A 23,282-nucleotide genomic window follows, 5' to 3' on the forward strand; every position below is an offset into this window, starting at 1 on the left:
TAAAACAAGGGAAAGAGTTCAGCATCACCTTCCGGGTAGTGAAAGGTAAATTCATTAGCTGATCTCATGAAAGGTTAAAGTAGGAACAAAAATGCAATGAAGGAAAATCTTCATCATATCTTGAAGTCTTTTCCGGCTTAAGCAATATATTGCAATCATGTAGAGGAGCCTGCATTGTTCTCATTTCCTGTTACTTTTTCTGACCAGGGCACAAACACTACATAGTTTGATCATCTTCCAAATTTAGCATAGGACGTGTCCAGCCCACAATATTAATATAAATTCCAGCCAAATGAAACAAACACACACAGTGTCCTAAGCAGATAAAACACATGTAGGCATTGCCGTTCCCTTGCAGACGTGATTGGACTCATACATATATTTTGTAGGTATGGCCCATGTGTAACTAAAAAATATTTGTAGGGTCATAATCTGGGAGCATTTTAGGTCTGTATTTTGTCCATAAAAGACAAATTCACTTCAGCAGAACTGTGTTTTTTGATATATATGTAAAAAAATAAAAATAAAAAAATAAAACTGCCATGCATATGTTCTCGCTTTTGTTTTCAGAAATTTTTTTTTTTTTCTCATGAGAGACTTTAGTGGTGTAGACATAGGATTTTCCAGAACAGTCTGATTGGTGGCGGTCCATTTCTTGGTCATGAGACTTATGAGATAAGCCAAGCAAGCTGGCTTGGCTGTTTCTGTCTCAACATGAGAATGGAGACTATAGAAACTGTGGATTTAGGGAGTCTTCTTTTAATGTCTACCTGGATGTGTCACCAGGTGGATCAGTGGACCCCCTTTCTCTAGATATGTGAGACCCTCAACTATCAGACATTTATGATTTATTTACAATATACCGTATTTTTTGCCCTATAGGACGCACCGGCATATAAGATGCACCCAATTTTAAAGGTGCACAATCTAGAAAAAAAAGATTCTGCACCCAACAGTGATCTTCAACCTGCGGACCTCCAGATGTTGCAAAACTACAACTCCCAGCATGCCTGGACAGCAAACGGCTGTCTGGGCATGCTGGGAGTTGTAGCTTTGCAACATCTGGCGGTCCGCAGGTTGAAGACCACTGGATAGGAGGTAATACTCACGTGTCCCCGCCGCTCCGGACCCGTCACCGCTGCCCTGGATGTCGCTCCATCGCTGTCGCCACGTCCCTTTGGTGTCCCCGATGCTCCGGACATCTTCTTCCCCGGAATCCACGCTCTCCGTCGCCGTCATCACGTCGCTACGCACGCCGCTCCTATTGGATGACGGGACAGCGTGCGCGACGACGTGATGACGTCGAAGGAGAGCGCCGCCATGCAGCCGGGTTACTGTCACTTTCGCTTCAGATGAGGCGGTCAGCTTTGATCGCCGCATCTGAAGGGTTAATACAGGGCATCACCGCGATCGGTGATGTCCTGTATTAGCCGCGGGTCCCGGATGTTGATGGCCGCAGGGACCGACCCGATAGGTGTGTATTCGCCGTATAAGACGCACCAACTACCCCCCCCCCCCCTGTTTTGGGGAAGAAAAAGTGCGTCTTATATGGCGAAAAATACGGTAAGCCATGTGTGTCTTTCTCAGGATAATGCCTTTTATACATAAATCCGAATGAGTTTACCCATACGTCTTTAACACTATTTTGTGATATTAAAGATTGAAGTTATTAATTTCACTACATTTTGCAACTTAAACCCTGTCTGTTATTTATTTGTGCATTTCTCTTCAATATATAGGAAGAATAAAGGGATATTTCTACTAAGGATTGTGCATTCCCATCCATTTCGACTTCACACTGGAAGAATGCATTCATTACTCATTTTATTGAATTGGCCACTATTCCTTTGTTAATTGAAATACAGACTGGGCACCAGTAATAAAAGAAGAGCTTGTTGTGGTTGGCAATGGGGGGGCCCCAACTGTGTTACAGGTGTCAAGCTACCATAGTGACAACATGAATATTTTTCTGTATCTATAGCAACTTGTAGAGATTAGAGTTAAAAGTGATCCAATCTTTTACTCTGGATGGCAAACAATCACAAAACTAAATTGTGATATCCTAAACATACATGAATGGTCTGCAATTTATATATCACTTGTAACACTGGACATTTACAACCAGCAACTTACTGAAGCCTCAGTGACAGATGGTTATTATTAATTTATGATACAGTCTTCTATTGTCTTACTGAGCAATTATATGCCATGCTCTTTTATAACAGGTGTAGATATCGGTGTGGATATCTCAACTGGCATCCACTGACAAATTGGTAAATGTCAGTCGAATAATTGAAAATCAACTATGTGTTAAGAGGCTTTCTGATTATGAAAAGTTATCCCTATTTACAGGGTCCAGTTACTGGGACCCTCACCAATCCCAAGAATCCTGAGAATGGAGGACAGATAAATGGTGTGGCAGCGCACATGTACAGCCAATGCTCCAATCATTCTCTTTGGGGCTTCCAAACATTGTTCATGAGTTCATATGAGCCGCAGGGCTATTCAATTCTCAGGATTGATGGGGATCCCAGGGGTCAGACCCTCACTGATCTGCGAGTGATCCTGTGGATAGGAGATTACTTTTGATAATGAGTACAGCCATTTAAATATCATTGTAGAAAAATGATCACAACAAATTAAAAATAGAACTGTTTATAGTTCTTGATAAAAAAAAAAATAATATATATATATATATATATATATATATATATATATATATATAAACAGCATTACAGTTACCATTACATTTCACTGTATAAGCCATTTAATGTGAGGACTGTATGGCATATTTCTAGTTTTATATTATGGTGTTACTTAGGCCCAATATATGGTGGCAAATACTAATCTTTATTTCCCTTGGTCCAAGTAAAGAAGAGGGTCTGCCCACAAAAAAGGGGCATCCTAAGATCTTCATCCAGTCATGCTTTTATTCATTTCCTTGACACATAATATACAAAGCATTATAGCGTCCACAGTTATCACACACTCTTTTTTGTCTTTAAAATAGAGACTTTTCCCAATTTCTGAACAAAGTGAGGTAGAGTTATGGTTCACGTCTTAAATAGATAGGTTTACCATTAAGCAGATGGAAACCATTTCCGGTTGTCCCTTTATTAAAACAGAGTACAAAAAATGTATATACAGTACCTATTAGATTTCAATAGACTAAAATTCAAATAGTCTTTTTCAATTTCACTGGAAATGTTATTTAACGATATATAGTAGGAAATATACCTGAATAATATAGTATGACAGCATGACGGGACAACATAGGTCATCATTCATTCCAGTAATAACACATAGTACTCATTTTTTAGAATTGAACTTACCCTGTTCTTGGTTTAGGGTGTTCTGTTTCTGGGGACTGTGTCCCCTCTGTGCCTGATGACATGGACTTTGGTTTCTGTACATTCTTATGATGTAGACCATTCTTCTTTTCAATTGATTCTTCTTGACCAGGTAATCCATGTGCAAATGTTGATATCCCATGGACCTCAAAAATAGAGCCTATAGGAGAAGATCCAGCAGAGTAGACATGTGTCCTTACTAAGGTAGAACAGGCCAAAATCATCAGTCCAACACAGCATATTGAAAGATACAGTTTCTCTGCCATAGCTCTCTCTGTCTTCTACTCACAAGCCCACTTGAACTTCCAAGTTCTAGAACTGAATGACTTTGAGAAGCCCCTTTGAACTGCCTTGAAGTTTAAAACTAGGGGTGGGGGAACTTTTTAACAAAGAACGGAAAAAAACTCACAATCCCTCCCAGCCACTGTGAAAACGTAAAAGGTCAGCAGACAATGTGAGGGCCTGTTCCTGTGTGGTGAGCACAAAACTTAAAGAGGAGAGCCTGGAGAAGGGAAAAAAAGGAATATTTTTTCAAGGAAGCTGTGCTGCTTGTTGGCAGCGTACTCTGAGCTACTGCTCTCAGGACACAGTCTTATCAGAGCCCCTAAGTCTGTTCTGTGTAAAACTGGGCTGTTAGTGGGAGGAAAAGGATGTTAGTTCAAGACTGAGCAAATACTGTAAAGTTTACATTAGGTTTCCTCAAAACCATAACATATATTTTACCATTCATACTTACATTAATCTGCTTCATATAATACATATAACACTCTACAGTAAATATACTGTATAGCACTGGTATGTTCCCGATTCACATAAACAATTGAGTATATGATGTGTGTAGTGATATGGTAAAAGGACGAATCAAGCATAACCTAAGAACATATGGTATTGTGTTTAGATTAAGATTTAGATTCTCTATCCTGATAATACAGATACGGGGCTGTGAGGAATTTGGAACTTCCCATGCTTGCCCTGCAGGACTAGAGGCTGTGTCCACAACCAATTGGATATACAGATATTTTATTAAGGCTTTTTGTTCAGGCTGGATTTTTGCTGTGGATATGCTGAGGATGGGTCTTCAGATCTACAGCACATTAAGCAAATTGTAATTCAGTGGGGCGAATCCTCCTCATTTCAGTGAGAAATAGATTATAGCGCAAATTTTTTCCATAGGGGTAGCAAAAATCCATGCAAACATTTTGCATTGCATTTGAATGGAGTTGTGGAAACCCCACACACAAACAGGATGCAGGTTGTCATTAGATTTGACAAACATTTTAATGTAGAAGCTGCATTGAAATCCATGTCAGATCCAGCTCACATGAACATATCCCAATGGTATTTCGTCATACAGCTGATTTGTTGCATACATTTCTGTGACTGTCCTCTTTATCTGAATTTGGTGTATCTGGTGCAGGGGCACATGCAAGGGGCTGGTTTCATGATTTTAACTGTCCAATTTTGCCACTTTTACCTGTATAGATCAAGCAGTTGCTAACACCACAAAATCTTGGGCAATTCCTCCAAATTCCTAAACAAGGACCACTTTTAACTGTAAACATGTCCCTAGAACTTGCATTCTTTTGGAACCTGTGATGAAGAAAGGAGCAGGGGGCTTAAATCATGTCATGGAGCCAGAGGCATAGCTTGTTGCTTCTGGGCCCCAATGCAAAATCTGTAACAGGGCCCCATATGCCAAATATAATACTGGTTTCTTATGGGGCAGATATGTTTTTGGGCCCCCTTAGGCATCAGGGCCCCGGTGCAACTGCTACCTCTGCTACCAGGGGCGTAGGAAGCCCCAAAAATCTGGGGGGATAGCATTGTAACTGGCTGTGGCTTTGAAAAAAGGCAGAGCCATAAAAGGGAGTGACTAAAAGGGCGGGGCCAGGGCCGGCACCACCTATAGGCAAGGTGGGCACCCGCCTAGAGCACCCTCTTGCTGGGGGCACCGTTCATTCCCGCAAGAAAGTTTATTGTTTGCACACCGCACTGCTACTGGGACACCAACCACTGCCTGAGCGCTCCTTACCCAGGTGGCCCAGTTCTGCTTCCTGACAACCAACCCCCCCAACTCGCCCCCTCCCCCCTGCCCTACTGTTAATGCGGCAGCCCTTCCCCTACACATGAGCACAGTGTATGCGTGCTGCGCTGACAGGCCAATCCTGCTCTCCTGAAGTGAAGTTGTGTGGCTTAGTCGGCCAAAGGCACTGAGGACATCGCCCTGTAAGTGATCTTGCATGTAAGGGAAAAGGGGGCTTTTGAGTGTGAATACATTTACAACAGCTGGGAGCCTCCAGCTGTTGCAAAACTACAACTCCCAGCATGCCCGATTGTAGTTACACACCAGCTGGAGGCACCCTGGTTGGGAAACCCTAATGTATATAAATATATATCTGTGTGTGTATATATATATATATATATATATATATATATATATATATATTCCACACCAAAAGAAGGTAAAGATGGCACTCCAGCAATTCAATAGTGAAAAACGTGGTTTATTCACCCAATCAATCCATACAAAAGATGCAATGTTTCAACCCTCTGAATTACCCCATTGAGGGGGTTGAAATGTTGCATCTTTTGAATGAATTGATTGGGTGAATAAACCACGTTTTTCCACTATTGGATTACTGGAGTGCCAGCTATCGCTTCTTGGCCTTTTAGCTTAGATCAAATGTAGTACCTTCCTGTTAGTTGGCAGTGTGGAAGACCAACAAGGCAGGATACGGGAACCACACAGAATGGTGCAGGTGTACCAAGGCCGGCTGTATGGCCAGGTGTCGGGCTCTGAAGCAACCTGTATCTTCTGGATCTCGCCCTAAGGTTCGGGTAGAGTGAAGGCCGAGGTACAAAAGTGCCCTGGGAGTGGTTACCCCAGGGTGCCGGAACTCACTTGGGAGCAGCGACCCCACTTGACTGATGGCATGCAGCACTCACTTTTTCTCTCACTCTTCTGAGCACTCACTTCTAGTGTTCCGGCCATCTGGCTGTTGATCTGCAGAGGAATTTTTATAGATCCGGCTGGATGTCCGGGCAGTATCACACTGTGCACATCCACTTATTTATTTTATATGTTTTGTCACAGTGCTTACATATGTGTGAACAGTGGCATGGAGAATTAACTGCTATATGTGAATGCTAGTTACCAACCCCAGAATGAATGTAGTCAGATACAGTGAATAAAAAGACTTAGACTGGGTTCACACCACGTTTTTGCAATACAGTTCCTGTATCAGGTTTTTATCAAAACGTGTGTACAAATTTTAACCCGTATATGGTTTGAAAAAATTATGTCTGGTTACATCCGTTTTTAAGAAAAAAAACATATACTGTATAAGCCGAGTTTTTCAGTACCATTTTTCGTGCAGAAAACATCCCCCTCGGCTTATACTCGAGTGATGGGGAAAAAAAAAATCGCAGGCATACCGGTGGAGGTGGCGAGGGGATCGGCCGGGCCGTCCATCGTTGTTTATCTATGCTGCAGGGACCGTCCGACTTCCAGTGGGGAGGGTGAGCTGGTCCGGCCCATCCATCTTGACCAGGAGGCCCTCTTCTCCACTCTGGGCCAGCCCTGGACTAGTGACGCTGCTTTGATGCCACCATGCAGGGACGTCCGTGATGTCAGGGGCGTCCCTACGCGGCTTCACTAGTCCGGGGCCAGCCCAAAGCAGAGAAGTGGGCCTCCTGGTCAAGATGGATGGCCCGCACCGGCTCACCCTCCCCACTAGAAGTCGGACAGTCCCTCCAGCGACGTTGGATGGCTGCTAGGGAAGGACTGACAAAGCTGCAACTGGGGAGGTGAGTAAAGAACAAGATAGGGGGGGTCTTGATGATGACAGGGAGGTATGAGGGGGATCTTGATAATGATATGGGGGGCAAGGGAGATCTGTATGATGGGGATGCGGGGGCTCTGGATGATGACAGGAGGGATGAGGGGGTCTAGATGATGACAGTGGGAGTCGGGATGATGACAGGGGAGGGCGGGATTATGACAGGGGGGGTGAATGATGACAGGGGTGATGATGTATTTCCCACACAAGGCTTTTTTCCTGGGTTTTTGGGGTGAAATTAGGGGCCTCGGCTTATATTCGGAACGGCTAATACTTGAGTATATACGGTACGTTTTTAACTTTTTACTCCATTATGAATAAAGTTTCACTTGTTTGATTAAAATTCCAAGAAAAGAAAACTTTTGGTGTCAAAAACCGTATGGTGAAAACCGTATGAAACTGTACGCACATACGGTTTTGTACGGTTCCCATTGACTCCCATGTTTAAAAAATACGGTTTGCATATGGTTTTTCATCGTAGGCTGGTAAGCTACGGTTTTGGGTGCAGGGAAAAAACAGGACAAAACCTTACAAGATGCAAACCGGACACAACCGGATGCATCGTTTCGCATACGGTTTTCAATGGAGAGTCAATGCACACGGGTTTTAATACGGTTCCATACGGTTTTCACATTGAAAGCATATACAGGAACTGTATTGCATAAACATGGTGTGAACCCGGCCTAACATGTAAAAAGTGGCATAAATGAGAACATATTGATACATAAAGGAATTTATGTCATGTAACAAAAAAAACTCAGCTTTGACGGATAGTGAGAACAGAATAGAAGGTAAACCTGGACCATACCTACTGTTGGAACTCTTTGCGTATATATCCTGTGTGTTTTTATACACTGTTTTTACTATTTACATGGAGTTTATCCTGAGAGACTACGAATACTCAAGTGCAATATGATAAACGTGTGCTAAACCATAGGTGACGGGTGGCAATTTGCATATTTTGTAGAATAAGTCAATATAGCGCTAACACAGGAAGCTTTGTTAGTGGGGGATGATTATGTAGTGAATAAGCTGCTAATTAATTTACATGATCCCTGACGATCATAAAGTGGATTAAAAAATATAATATTAATCGGCGCTATGAATATTATTGTACAAGTTAGTTTATTAATAGTAAATTAATAAACAAAGTGTGTAACGGAAAAAATATATATAATTAAACATTATTCTACATATACCACCTGACGGGTGAACTTAGAAGGGATGTACTGCAGAATATGTATATATATATATATATATATATATATATATATATATATATATTCCTTTATACTCAGAATTTTTGTATACTTGTATTTAAAGATGGTAAAAACAATAATGATGAGAAGAGAGGATACTACTGTAATACAAAAGAACTGAGGGGAAGGACGGGTTTGTTTCCCAGGTTACATAAATGCCTGTCCTCAAGGTGCGATACTCTGCATAGGTTTGACACTTAGCTTGCTAATAATACTGTATGCCTTTGTGCGTTGATCTCCGTATCTCAAAGAATGTCCAGGAAGAATTCTGTGCAGAAGGTCTCTATTCAGACAGGTATTATAAGCAAGCTAAGTGTCAAACCTATGCAGAGTATTGCACCTTGAGAATGGGCATTTGCGTAACCTGGGAAACAAACCCGTGCTTCCCCTCAGTTATTTTGTATTACAGTAGCATTCTCTTTTCTCGTCATTATTATTTTTACCATTTTTAAATACAAGTATACAAAAATTCTGAGTATAAAGGAATAAGGAGATTTTTTAACACTTCTCTTTCAACAAATCTCTTTCTCGAAGGATCCATTGGGGGACACAGACCGTGGGTGTATGCTGCTGTCACTAGGAGGTATGACACTATGGCAACAAAGAAGTCGGCTCCTCCCAGCAGGATATACCTGCCTCCAGGCCCTGAGGTAATCAGTTTTAGTACCAGAGCAATAGTAAAGGACCGACAGGTCAAGGAAAAAACACGAACTGTCCGAGAACCAGAAGAAAAGATATAACTGAACACACCCTCGGACAGAGAACCAAAGAGAAACCCAAAAGGGCGGGAGCTGTGTCCCCCAATGGATCCTTCGAGAAAGAGATTTTACGGTAAGTGTTAAAAAATCTCCTTTTCTCTATCGGCTCCATTGGGGGACACAGACCGTGGGACGTACCAAAGCCGTCCCTTGGGTGGGCAGATAATCAGTCAGGCAGACGGCTGTTCCACTGCCGCCTGCAGCAGTTTACTGCCCAGACTTGCATCAGCCGATGCAAAGGTATGAACCCGGTAGAACCTCGAGAAAGTGTGCAAAGACGACCAAGTAGCCGCCTTGCAAATCTGCGAGGCCGAGGTTTTGTTCTGGAGAGCTCAGGATTCCCCAACAGAAATGGGTAGAATAAACCACAACCCTGAAGGAAGGAATCTTCAACCTACAGCGATAGGCTTCCGAAATGGCAGACCGGATCCACCGAGAAGTGGTAGCCTTGGAAGCAGGTTGTCCCTTACGACAACCTTCCGTAAGGACGAAAAAGGAATCACACTGACGAAACGAAGAAGAGATAGAGAGGTAATACCTAACAGCCCAAACTACATCCAGTTTGTGGAGTAAATGCTCCCTAGAATGAGAAGGAGCGGGACAAAAGGACGGAAGAACAATGTCCTCATTGAGATGAAAGGCCGAAACAACCTTAGGAGACAATGGAGACCTGTCACACCGGAAGAAAATCACCAGTTGAAGAGGTCGGTGATGAAACTGGGCAAATGGCATGGCCTCCACGGCCGCCGCCAATCGACCCAGGACATCCATGCAAAAGTGAATGGAAACTGGAGGAGGGAGCCGAAGGCATCAGACTCTTAAAAAGAGTCGGCGGAGTCGAAAGCGGGTAGAGGCCGCATCGAACTGGAGCCCCAGGAGAGCGGTTGGGCTTGTCCCAAATGACCATCCAAATGAAGTGAGACAAGGGCTGGAGGTTGAGACTAAGACTCTCTGGGATCTGGGTCCTGGCTGGAGCTCAGATCAGGAGGTAGTCCAAATAAGGAATCACGGAAACAACTGTTGTCCATAAAAAGGCTATAACAGGCACCAGGACTTTGGTAAAGGTCCGCAGAGAAGTGGCCAGACCGAAATAGCCACAATAGAAAATGACCGTCCGGAACTGCAGAGCGGAGGTACCGCTGATGACCGGGAAACAATGAGAAGTGGAGACAGGCATCCTTGATGTCCACCGAGGAACGAAAACTCCCCATGAACCATGGACGCCAGCACCGAACGGAGACACTCCATTCGAGATGGAACGCAAGATGCTGGCTGAGATACTCGAGAACCAAGACTGGGCGAACAGAAACACCTTTCTTGGAGACCACAGAGAGGTTGGAATAAACCTCGAAAACGTTCCCCTAAAGCTGCATGTCCTGGCATCCCGGAGGGTAAGAGGCGACCAACCCCCCGAGAGCGGTCAGCGAGTGGGGACGACCCTTCAGGCCGAGGAACGGATAGCTGACCTCCGGAAGGAATGGGTTCAGAAAGAGGAGCCCTCTTCCCATGAAGGCACCTGGCTGTACCCTTTGTTGGTACCAAAGGTCCGCAGAACCGGAAGGAGAACTTATGAAAGCGGTTCTGTGAGTCTTACCAGAGGTAATAAAGGACTCTTTTTTCCGCCCATCGCCTCACTTCCTGAAGGTGGCGGCCGCATTCCAGGCTTAAAGCCACATGAAGGGATGGTGGCTACCAGGTAGCTTGTGGTAAAGGCAGCACAGTAGCTGCACATGGAAGCAGAACACAGAAAAATCTCCGGCTGCGGAGAATAAATAAATCTTCCGGAGGGAACTTGAAGACTACCCTGGCGGAGTTGGAAGACCATACTAAAAGGGCCTTTGACACCCAGGCAGAAGCAAAAGCAGGAAGAACCTGCTGCCTCAAGGGCAGAGATTGCCAAAATATCCACCTTCATGTCCTCTGGATTCTTGAAGGGCTTAGAGAGGCGAGAGACCGGCGGATCTACAGTTGGAGAGGAGGTCCACCGAGCAATGAGGTCCTTGGCGAAGGAATACCGCTCTTGAACCTTCTTCATTTCCTGAAACTTCTTGTCAGGGTGACTTCAGGCGGATACCCACAGGGCGTAAAATTCAGCGTGAGAGCTGAAAGTCTTGAGTGTCGTTCGGGCACAAAGAAAGGAGACTTCTGGAGCCACGTCCGAAGTTCCTGGGTCCTTTAGATGGAAGGTGTCTCTTATGGCCCCAACCACTGAGTACACCACATCAGGCACATCCGTGTGGTCCTCTGAGTCGGAGGCCGAATCAGAAACCTCATCCACAAGTTCTCCAGGTGAATGGGAACGTGTGAGGCGGCCCTGGAAGAGAGAGAGGCGGACCTGGTACGTGGGTCTGGAGAGCCAGAGTGGCGACCCTGGGAGCATTCTCTAGAGGAGCGACGCTTGCTACAGTTGGAGTAATGGGGCGATGCCTGCGAGGGGAGCGCCCGTGCCTGCCAGAAGACTCGGGGGATGAGTCAGATGACACACCCCTATGATGCTGCGAGAGCGTCAGAATAGGGGGAGAGCGGGACCCTCTGGAGGGCTGGTGTAGGGAGGGCCTCTCCAAGGCAGTCCCACATAACGGGAGACCTGAGCCAAGTCGGATATAGAGTGGGAGAGGGAGGGAACCCAGGCTGGAGGGGCGGCCGAACCCACCGGGTCTGGAAGAACAACCGGTGTAGAGTAGCAGGGCGGTCTGGGGGAGCAGTGGAGCAGGCAGAACAAGTGGTTCAGCAGAACCAGACAGTTTAGAGTTACAGTATTAACAGAGTAAAGGAGTGGCTAACACTCCAGTCAACTGTTTAGAGGGAGGCCATTCTGGGCCTCTCTCACCCAAGACTGTTCCATTTCACTGTGTTGCTCATACAGTCTGCTTATCTTACTGTTTCACATGCCTTGAGATCCCCATAGACCACAATGGACCTATTTTAAAAATTAAACCACAACACTGTAACACTCTGTCCCACCCTGGGACTCGAACCCGTGGTGGTCTCCAGGCTGTCAGAGAGGAGAAATGCTGGCTAATAGCAAGGGAGGGGCATGTTAGGAGCAGGGGGCACCACTGATTGGCCCCTGCCACCATAATCGCGCGCACAGCGCTGATTGGTGGACAGTTCGTGCCCAGAGAAGCTTCGGCGGTCCTGGGTGGGCGGAGCTAAACCACACCGGGCCGAAGTATTAACAAGAAGTCCCGTAATGGCGCCCGCTCCTTGCCCCGAGCACACATGCGAATGCATGTGCGCTCGCGGGGAATTGAGCGGACTAGACGCTGCCGGCAGCAGCCGCTGCTGAAAGTGAAAGTAAGTCGGCGCTTAGAGCTCCCGCATAGAAGAACGCCGCAGCAGTCAGCCGCTTAAATGTAAAAAACACACACACAGTCTTTACACACACACACACACACATATATAAGAATAAAGTGTAGAGAATTGTGCCCCATTCAAACTGCCACTGCTCACCCCAGTAATAAAGGACAGGGGGTCCTTTATTACTGGGGTGAGCAGTGGCAGTTTGAATGGGGCACAATTCTCTACACTTTATTCTTATATATGTGTGTGTGTGTGTGTGTAAAGACTGTGTGTGTGTTTTTTACATTTAAGCGGCTGACTGCTGCGGCGTTCTTCTATGCGGGAGCTCTAAGCGCCGACTTACTTTCACTTTCAGCAGCGGCTGCTGCCGGCAGCGTCTAGAATAGGGGGTCCAGGCCTGCCCCATTAGACCCATGAAAAAGGTGGGCCAAAAACTGAGGGTCTCCAGATGTTACAAATCTGCACCTAAGGAGAAAGGGAAATATACTCACCTCAGTCAGAAGAACTTACCTCATGAAGTCTTCCTATGAAGTCTTCAGCCAGCTTTTATCACCTGCATCATGCCAGGCTACCATGTGCAAGTGAGGTGAGCAGGGAGATAGGGTGACCCGGACCCATGAGGTACAAACCCAGGCGCTGACCGTTGGCGAGAGGGGGTGAACAGCGCATATACGCAATGTCTGTGCCCCCTTACTCGCAATGGGGAAACAGTGAACCGCAGTTCCTGAGTCCCCACCTGAAAACAGGAAAGAAAATGGAATAAAAAATCTAACACATCCCTAAATCTAGGAAAATAATAAAACATAAGACCTGGTCTGGAGAGAACTCCAGACCATGTCCACCTCCTTAGACACTAAGCTTAAAACTGATTACCTCAGGGCCTGGAGGCGGGTATATCCTTCTGGGAGGAGCCGACTTCTTTGTTGCCATAGTGTCATACCTCCTAGAGACAGCAGCATTCACCCACGGTCTGTGTCCCAACGGTCTGTGTCCCCCAATGGAGCTGATAGAGAAATATATATTTTCTGTAGTACTTCACTTCTCAGTTCACCTGTCAGGTGGTATATATAGAACAAGCTTTAGCTATTACACTTGTATTCCATTTACTATCAATAAACTCACTTGGTTAATAGTATAAATAGCGCTGATTAATATTATTTTTGGCAGCTAGAATATTATTATTAGCCAAACCCAATCCCCCCCTGCCCCAGAGTACAAAAAATAAATAACAAAAAAAACTCCCCTAGTCTCACGCAGCGATCTCCGGAAGAGCCGGGCCGCGTTCTCTCTTCTGCACAGGGCAGGCGCTGATGAGTGACGTCGGAGCAGAGGTCACGGCCGTCTTTGAACTGTGTGCGCGCATGCGCACACAGTTCAAACAGGCTCCACACTGGTGATTGTAGAAAATTTTACTTCACTGACAGTGCGTGACCGGCAACGGATGCTCACTGGGTTAAATGGACCCAGGGAGCATTTAATTGAACAAAGTCTGCGGCAGAACTGGGGTGGATTCCCCAATGATCTGTCCCCCCACATGATTTTCTGAGGGGGATGTTTCCCCACTGCCCCCCCCCATTTCCTACGTCCATGTCTGCTACCTCTATAGCTACGCTTTTGCATGGAGCTAGCTTTACAAGCCAGTCATAGTGCTGGGAAGATCTAAAGTTATCGGTTGCAGTATAGAGGAGAAATGGGGCCACTCCTTTATGCAATATGTACAGTACCAGGTGGTTACAATACAAATATTTGAATTTGAGGTGAGGAGTCCAACACCTGTTATAAAATATATATATATGATAACAATGTCCTCGGTAGCTGCCAGTGTCCTTGCCAATGATCAGAAGAAGATCAGAGAACATGCAATAATGTGATCCCAAAGGAAACTAGAGAAAATGAGCTTGCGGGTGGTGCTGCACCTATCCACAGTAGTGAGCAATCACGGACCACAGGTAAAAATAAGGACCTAAAGGCGTTATCCAGGAAAAACCTTTTTTTTTTATTTATATATCAACTGGCTTCGGAAAGTTAAACAGATTTGTAAATTACTTCTGTAAAAAAAAAAATCTTAATCCTTTCAGTACTTATGAGCTGCTGAAGTTGATCTGTTCTTTTCTGTCTAAGTGCTCTCTGATGACACCTGTCTCGGGTACTGTCCATAATAGAAGCAAATCTCCATAGCAAACCTCTTCTACTCTGTGCAGTTCCCGAGAAAAGCAGAGATGTCAGCAGAGAGCCCTGCTGCCAGACAGAAAAGAACAACTCAACTTCTGCAGCTGATAATTATTGGAAGAATTGAGATTTTTTTAAATGGAAGTAATTTACTAAACTTTCTTGAGTCAGTTGATATAAACATTTTTTTTTCCTGGAATACCCCTTTAATTTATTTGAAAAAAAACTATTGGACAATGCATTTCGAGAAGCGTTCCACTTCTCTTCCTCAGGTAAATGCCTCAGGTCAATAAAGTTAAGGGTTAAAATTCCCTTTGAATAGCTGCAAAACATAATGACAAACATTTCAAATTGTAATTTTGAAAAGTGTATTAATGCTTTGTATGGATTGTACCTCCTGTGCTTTTGCTGGTTCAAACTAAGACCACCGTAGGGTTCTATGGTGATCTAAATTTACAGTAGTTCAGTATACTAGTGGAAGGTTTTGGTGTTGTGGTCATAATACTGGCTCTAAAATGCATCTGCATTAGTGGTAGTTATTTGCAATGTAATCTTTCTATGTATATAAAACTCAACGTGTGTATGTGTGTGTATGTATGTATGTGTGTATGTTCCAGCATCACGTCCAAACGGCTAAAGATATTAACATGAAACTTGGCACACATGTTACTTATATGTCAACAACAAACATAGGATAGGTAATTTAACCCTTACTCACCCCCATTTGCCAGGGTCAGGGTTTTTGTTTAAAATCCCATACAAGTCTATGGGAAATATATGTTACTGCATAACTTCCAAACGGTTGGAGATATTTCGATAATACTTGGTCACGTCACTTATATGTCCACTTAAAATACAGAATAGTTAATTTAACCCTTAACTACCCCCATGTGTGAGGGTCTGGGTTTTTGTTTAAAGTCCCATGCAAATCAATGGGAAATGTGCAGTATGGGGGAGATTTATCAAAACCTGTGCAAAGGAAAAGTTGCCCAGTTGCCCATAGCAACCAATTAGATTGCTTCTTTCATTTTGCAGAGGCCTTGTTAAAAATGAAAGAAGCGAGCTGATTGGTTGCTATGGGCAACACAGCAACTTTTCCTCAGGACAGGTTTTGATAAATCTCCCCCTATGTTCCCACATAACTTCCATACCTGGTACACATATTACGGGTCGGGATAGGAGGTCGAGATATGAGTTCGGGATATGAGGTCGAGATATGAGGACGGGATATGAGGTCAGGACATGAGGTCGGAATATGAGGACAGGATATGGGGTCGATATAGAAGGACAGGAAATTAGGTCGAGATAGCAGGTCGGAATATGAGGACGGATTTGAGGATGTGATATGAGGTTGGGATAGGAGGACGGGATATGAGGTTGAGATAGGAGGACAGGATAGGAGGTCAGGATATGAGGACTGGATATGAGGTCGAATAGGAGGTTGGGATAGGAAGTCGAGATATGAGGTCGGGATATGAGGACAGGATATGAGGTTGAGATAGGAGGATGGGATATGAGGTCAGGATATGGGGACTGGATATGAGGTCGGGATAGGAGGTCGAGATATGAGGTCGGGATCTGAGGACAGGATAGGAGGACAGGATATGAGGTTGAGATAGGAGGACGGGATAGGAGGTTGAGATATGAGGACAGAATATGGGGTTGGGATATGACAACAATATATGAGGACAGTATATGGAGTCAAAAGCTTCCTCCTTTGTTGATTTTCCCCCGCAAAAAGGATAAGGAAGGAAAAACCGGGCAATGGAAACCAGAAAATAAGGGGGATCAGGGCTGTCCAAGACACCCACTATCCCCCTGAAGGGACAGGAGTGAGGTGGCAGGGGTGCCACCCCTCCTATTCTATACATATAAAACTCAATGTGTGTGTGTGTGTGTGTATGTTCCAGCATCACTTCCAAACCACTGAAGATATTAACAGGAAACTTGCCACACGTTACTAATATGTGAACTACAAACATAGGATAGGTAAATTAACCCTTACCCACCCCCATTTGTCAGAGTCAGGGTTTTGTTTAACCCCTTAAGGACTCAGGGTTTTTCCGTTTTTGCACTTTCGTTTTTTCCTCCTTACCTTTTAAAAATCATAACCCTTTCAATTTTCCACCTAAAAATCCATATTATGGCTTATTTTTTGTGTCGCCAATTCTACTTTGCAGTGACATTAGTCATTTTACTCAAAAATGCACGGCGAAACGGGAAAAAAAATCATTGTGCGACAAAATCGAAAAAAAAAACGCCATTTTGTAACTTTTGGGGGCTTTCGTTTCTACGCAGGGCATATTTCGGTAAAAATTACACCTTATCATTATTCTGTAGGTCCATACGGTTAAAATGATACCCTACTTATATAGGTTTGATTTTGTCGCACTTCTGGAAAAAATCATAACTACATGCAGGAAAATTTATACTGTCACGATGCCGGCTGGCAGGAGGTGGATCCTCTGTGCCAGAGAGGGATTGGCGTGGACCGTGCTAGTGGACCGGTTCTAAGTCACTACTGGTTTTCACCAGAGCCCGCCGCAAAGCGGGATGGACTTGCTGCGGCGGTAGTGACCAGGTCGTATCCACTAGCAACGGCTCAACCTCTCTGGCTGCTGAAGATAGGTGCGGTACAAGGGAGTAGACAGAAGCAAGGTCGGACGTAGCAGAAGGTCGGGGGCAGGCGGCAAGGTTCGTAGTCAGGGTGGATAGCAGTAGTACTGGTACACAGGCTTTGGACACACAAAACGCTTTCACTGGCACAAGGCAACAAGATCCGGCAAGGAAGTGCATGGGAGGAGGTCAGATAAAGGCAGGGAGCAGATGGAAGCCAATTAAGCTAATTGGGCCAGGCACCAATCATTGGTGCACTGGCCCTTTAAGTCTCAGGGAGCTGGCGCGCGCGCGCCCTAGAGAGCGGAGCCGCGCGCGCCAGCACATGACAGCAGGGGACGGGAACGAGTAAGTGACCTGGGATGCGACTCGCGAGCGGGCGCGTCCCGCTGTGCGAATCGCATCCGCGACGGCCATGACAGTGCAGCGCTCCCGGTCAGCGGGACCGACCGGGGCGCTGCGGAGAGAGAGACGCCGTACGCGCTCCGGGGAGGAGCGGGGACCCGGAGCGCTAGGCGTAACAGTACCCCCCCCCTTAGGTCTCCCCTTCTCTTTGTCCGGTAACTGCCTCCCCTGGGATGAGGACACCGGGAAAGGATGGAGGGATTCCTCAACGGCAGGCAGTACAGCAGGAGTGGGAATGGGGAGGGAGGGCAGAGGGCGAGGCCTGGCACGGGGCAGTGTGACACCAGGACGAGGGCCATGAGGAGGCACCGAGGCTTGCCTGACTGGACTGGGAGGGGGGGAGAGGCACTTCTTAAGGCGGGCAGAGTCCATAACGACCTTAGGGAGACCGGATACAGGAGGAACCACAGGGTCACGGCAGGGAGTACTGGTAACCGGTTTAAGGCAGTCCTTGAAGCAAGAGGTACCCCAGCTCTTGATCTCCCCTGTGGACCAATCCAGGGTTGGGGAATGGTGTAGAAGCCAGGGTAGTCCAAGGAGAACTTCAGAAGTGCAATTGGGGAGGACCAAAAACTCAATTTTCTCATGATGAGGTCCGATGCACATTAGGAGGGGCTTCGTGCGGAAACGCACGGTGCAATCCAACCTGGCTCCGTTGACCGCGGAAATGTGGAGTGGCTTGACAAGACGGGTCACTGGAATGCGGAATTTATTCACCAAGGACTCCCGAATAAAATTCCCAGAGGCACCAGAGTCCAGGCAGGCCACGGCTGAGAGGGAAGAGCTGGCTGAAGAAGAAATCCGTACAGGCACCGTGAGACGTGGAGAAGCAGACTTAGAGCCAAGAGACGCCACACCCACGTGAGCTGGGTGCGTGCGTACGTTTCCCAGGCGTGGAGGACGGATAGGGCAATCCACCAAGAAATGCTCGGTACTGGCACAGTACAGACAAAGATTCTCTTCCTTACGGCGATTCCTCTCTTCCAGGGTCAGGCGAGACCGATCCACTTGCATGGCCTCCTCGGCGGGAGGCCTAGGCGCAGATTGCAATGGAGACTGTGGGAGAGGTGTCCAGAGATCTAAGTCTTTTTCCTGGCGGAGCTCTTGATGCCTCTCAGAAAAACGCATGTCAATGCGAGTGGCTAGATGAATGAGTTCATGCAGGTTGGTAGGAGTATCTCGTGCGGCCAGAACATCTTTAATGTTGCTGGATAGGCCTTTTTTAAAGGTCGCGCAGAGGGCCTCATTATTCCAGGAAAGTTCAGAAGCAAGAGTACGGAATTGTATGGCGTACTCGCCAACGGAAGAATTACCCTGGACCAGGTTCAACAGGGCAGTCTCAGCAGAAGAGGCTCGGGCAGGTTCCTCAAAGACACTTCGAATTTCCGAGAAGAAGGAGTGTACAGAGGCAGTGACGGGGTCATTGCGGTCCCAGAGCGGTGTGGCCCATGACAGAGCTTTCCCAGACAGAAGGCTGACTACGAAAGCCACCTTAGACCTTTCAGTAGGAAACTGGTCCGACATCATCTCCAAATGCAGGGAACATTGCGAAAGAAAGCCACGGCAAAACTTAGAGTCCCCATTAAATTTGTCCGGCAAGGACAGGCGGAGGCTAGGAGTGGCCACTCGCTGCGGAAGAGGTGCAGGAGCTGGCGGAGGAGATGGTTGCTGCTGCTGTAGCTGAGACTGAATCTGCTGTAGCTGCGACTGGAGTTGCTGAGTCATGGTGGTCAAGTACGACAGCTGGTGATCTTGTTGGGCAATCTGTCGGGCTTGCTGGGCGACCAGTGTGGGGAGGTCGGCGACAACAGGCAGAGGAACTTCAGCGGGATCCATGGCCGGATCTACTGTCACGATGCCGGCTGGCAGGAGGTGGATCCTCTGTGCCAGAGAGGGATTGGCGTGGACCGTGCTAGTGGACCGGTTCTAAGTCACTACTGGTTTTCACCAGAGCCCGCCGCAAAGCGGGATGGACTTGCTGCGGCGGTAGTGACCAGGTCGTATCCACTAGCAACGGCTCAACCTCTCTGGCTGCTGAAGATAGGCACGGTACAAGGGAGTAGACAGAAGCAAGGTCGGACGTAGCAGAAGGTCGGGGGCAGGCGGCAAGGTTCGTAGTCAGGGTGGATAGCAGTAGTACTGGTACACAGGCTTTGGACACACAAAACGCTTTCACTGGCACAAGGCAACAAGATCCGGCAAGGAAGTGCATGGGAGGAGGTCAGATAAAGGCAGGGAGCAGATGGAAGCCAATTAAGCTAATTGGGCCAGGCACCAATCATTGGTGCACTGGCCCTTTAAGTCTCAGGGAGCTGGCGCGCGCGCGCCCTAGAGAGCGGAGCCGCGCGCGCCAGCACATGACAGCAGGGGACGGGAACGGGTAAGTGACCTGGGATGCGACTCGCGAGCGGGCGCGTCCCGCTGTGCGAATCGCATCCCCGACGGCCATGACAGTGCAGCGCTCCCGGTCAGCGGGACCGACCGGGGCGCTGCGGAGAGAGAGACGCCGTACGCGCTCCGGGGAGGAGCGGGGACCCGGAGCGCTAGGCGTAACATATACGTTTAAAAATGTCATCTTCTGACCCCTATAACTTTTTTATTTTTCCACGTATGGGGTGGTATGAGGACTCATTTTTTGCGCCGTGATCTGAAGTTTTTATCGGTATGATTTTTGTTTTGATCGGACTTTTTGATCACTTTTTATTCATTTTTTAATGGTATAAAAAGTGACCAAAATACGCTTTTTTGGAATTTGGAATTTTTTTGCGCGTACGCCATTGACCGTACGGCTTAATTAATGATATATTTTTATAGTTTGGACATTTATGCACGCGGCGATACCACATATGTTTATTTTTTATTTTTTTTACACTGTTTTATTTTTTTTATGGGAAAAGGGGGGTGATTCAAACTTTTATTAGGGAAGGGGTTAAATGACCTTTATTAACACTTTTTTTTTACATTTTTTTTGCAGTGTTATAGGTCCCATAGGGACCTATAACACTGCACACACTGATCTCCTATGCTGATCACTAGCGTGCATTAACACGCCTGTGATCAGCATTATCGGCGCTTGACTGCTCCTGCCTGGATCTCAGGCACGGAGCAGTCATTCGTCGATCGGACACCGGGGAGGCAGGTAAGAGCCCTCCCGGTGTCCGATCAGCTGTTCGGGACGCCGCGATTTCACCGCGGCGGTCCCGAACAGCCCGACTGAGCAGCCGGGTCACTTTCACTTTAGAAGCGGCGGTCAGCTTTGACCGCCGCTTCTAAAGGGTTAATACCGCACATCGCCGCGATCGGCGATGTGTGGTATTAGCCGCGGGTCCCGGCCGTTGATTAGCGCCGGGACCGACGCGATATGATGCGGGATCGCGGCGCGATCCCGCTTCATATCGCGGGAGCCGGCGCAGGACGTAAATATACGTCCTGCGTCGTTAAGGGGTTAAAGTACCATACGTGTCTATGGGAAATATATGTTGCTGCATAATGTTACTTATAAGTCCACTAAAAATATAGGTTAGTTAGTTTAACCCTAATCACTCCCATTTGCAAGGGTCAGAGTTTTTGTTTAACCTGTCCAGGACCAAAGGCGTACAAGTACGCCCTCGGACCCTGGTACTTAACCACTTGGGGACCCAGGGCGTACAGGTACACCCCAATGCCCTGGTACTTAAGGAGCCTGAGGAGACCATATAGTGTCTGAATGACACAGTGTGGAGGTGTTAGCAGCATGAGGAGACCATATAGTGGCTGAATGACACAGCTTGGATGAGGCTGAAGCATGAGGAGACCATATAGTGGCTGAATGACACAGCGGGGAGGTGTTGGCAGCATGAGGAGACAATATAGTGGCTGAATGACACAGCGTGGAGGTGTTGGCAGCTTGAGGAGACCATATAGTGGCTGAATGACACAGCGTGGAGGTGTTGGCAGCATGAGGAAACATATAATGGCTGAATGTCACAGCATGGAGGTGTTGGCAGCATGAGGAGACCATATAGTGGCTGAATGACACAGCTTGGATGAGGCTGAAGCATGAGGAGACCATATAGTGGCTGAATGACACAGCATGGAGGTGTTGGCAGCATGAGGAGACCATATAGTGGTTGAATGACACAGTGTGGAAGTGTTGGCAACATGAGGAAACCATATAGTGGCTGAATGGCACAGCCAGGAGTTGGCAGCAGCATGAGTAGACACTAGGCCTTCACAAGATTATAAGATGAATTCTGAAATTGAAACCAAAGATTTTGGGTAGCTAGTGCTACATAACAACATTTTTATTACCAGACCCTGTCCCGGCAGCATCAGTAAACCATATATTGCCTGAATGGCACAGCCTGGAGTTGGCTGAAGCATGAGGAGACCATTGAAATATTAGAATTCTAAATAGAAATCTAAGATTTTGAAATTGAGGATTTTGAAATGGAACTTTTAACTCCCAAGTTTTAGTGTCACGGGCCCGGCGTGTGGGTACAAAGGACCTAATCTAACAAGAAGTCACATGGCAGCACAATGACAGAGCCTGGAGGTGGCATCAGAAGGAGGAGAACATATAGTGTCTGAATGGCACAGCCTGGCGTTGGCTGAAGCATGAGGAGACCCCAGGTCTTCACAATCCCTAAGAAAAAAAGATGACGTTTGAAATTTAAACTGAAGATTTTGGGTAGCTAGTACAAAATAGTACAACATATACAACTATAACAACATTTTTTATGCCCAGGCCCAGCAGCATCAGTAAACCATATCTTTCCTGAATGACACAGCCTGGAGTTGGCTGAAGCATGAGGAGACCATTGAAATCTATGATTTTTAAATTTAAGATTTTAAAATTGATATAATGGATTTTACAATTTAAATTTCACTAATCTGCCTGACATACTGAGACTGGGACTATTTTGTGGCGGACCCTTCTTCTCCATGCTCTGACACGGTCGACTGTTTATGACCTTTCATGCTGCTCTGCGTAGCATCTGATTTTTGTTGTGTTTGGACTGTTTTATATTATTTTTGAAAATGTTTAATAAAAATATGTTTTAAAAAAGAATGGAGTGAACTGCTGGTTATTATACCGTCTACAGACTAGTATAAGCAGCAGATGATTTCTTGTGGAAAAAATACACAGAATTGCGCTAAAAAATCATTCATGCCTCCTCTGCTAAGGTTGATGAAGTTGAGACAGCTTGTTGAAATGTATGAGGCAACGAAAAGCTATCTGCCCCTCTCTGATAAAATGCTGAATAAAGTGACTGGGAGGTTAATGGCTGGCGTAAAAATCCTTTTCAGTGAGAACAAGCTCTGCTCTCGGTCCACAACGCTGATGTGACTAACAGTTGGAAGTGGAATGCTGCGGTATGATCAATTCAGCGTGTCTGTGGAACACACAGAGACACGCAGTCCATCCTATCCCTCTGCAGTGTATGGCATGAAATGAGCAGCTGCAAAATGACTGACGATTATATAGGGCTGTGACATCACAGGGGTGACTGAATGCTGATAGGCTGCATCCTGCATGCGATTCAGGGTCATCCCACTTACCTCCTTTCCCGCCTTCCCAGCATCCCCTGCCCCATGTACTAA

At 46.4% G+C, this 23,282-nt stretch overlaps 1 protein-coding gene across 2 annotated transcripts in view; it reads right to left on the minus strand.

The window, feature by feature from the left end:
- The window catches only part of MMRN2 (multimerin 2), a 119,945-nt gene that overhangs the window by 26,052 nt on the left and 70,611 nt on the right, over positions 1 to 23,282 (minus strand). Inside the window, exon 2 of one of the 2 annotated variants that reach the window (XM_056530811.1) lies at positions 3,333 to 3,510. In XM_056530811.1, the coding sequence (XP_056386786.1) occupies positions 3,333 to 3,394 (62 nt within the window). In that variant the 5' untranslated portion in view covers positions 3,395 to 3,510. Of the gene's footprint in view, positions 1 to 3,332; positions 3,760 to 23,282 lie in introns of those variants that run through there. The other variant, XM_056530810.1, reaches the window with a different exon arrangement.

The sequence above is a fragment of the Hyla sarda genome, chromosome 7, assembly GCF_029499605.1.
Source record: "Hyla sarda isolate aHylSar1 chromosome 7, aHylSar1.hap1, whole genome shotgun sequence".
Classification (NCBI taxonomy): domain Eukaryota; kingdom Metazoa; phylum Chordata; class Amphibia; order Anura; family Hylidae; genus Hyla; species Hyla sarda.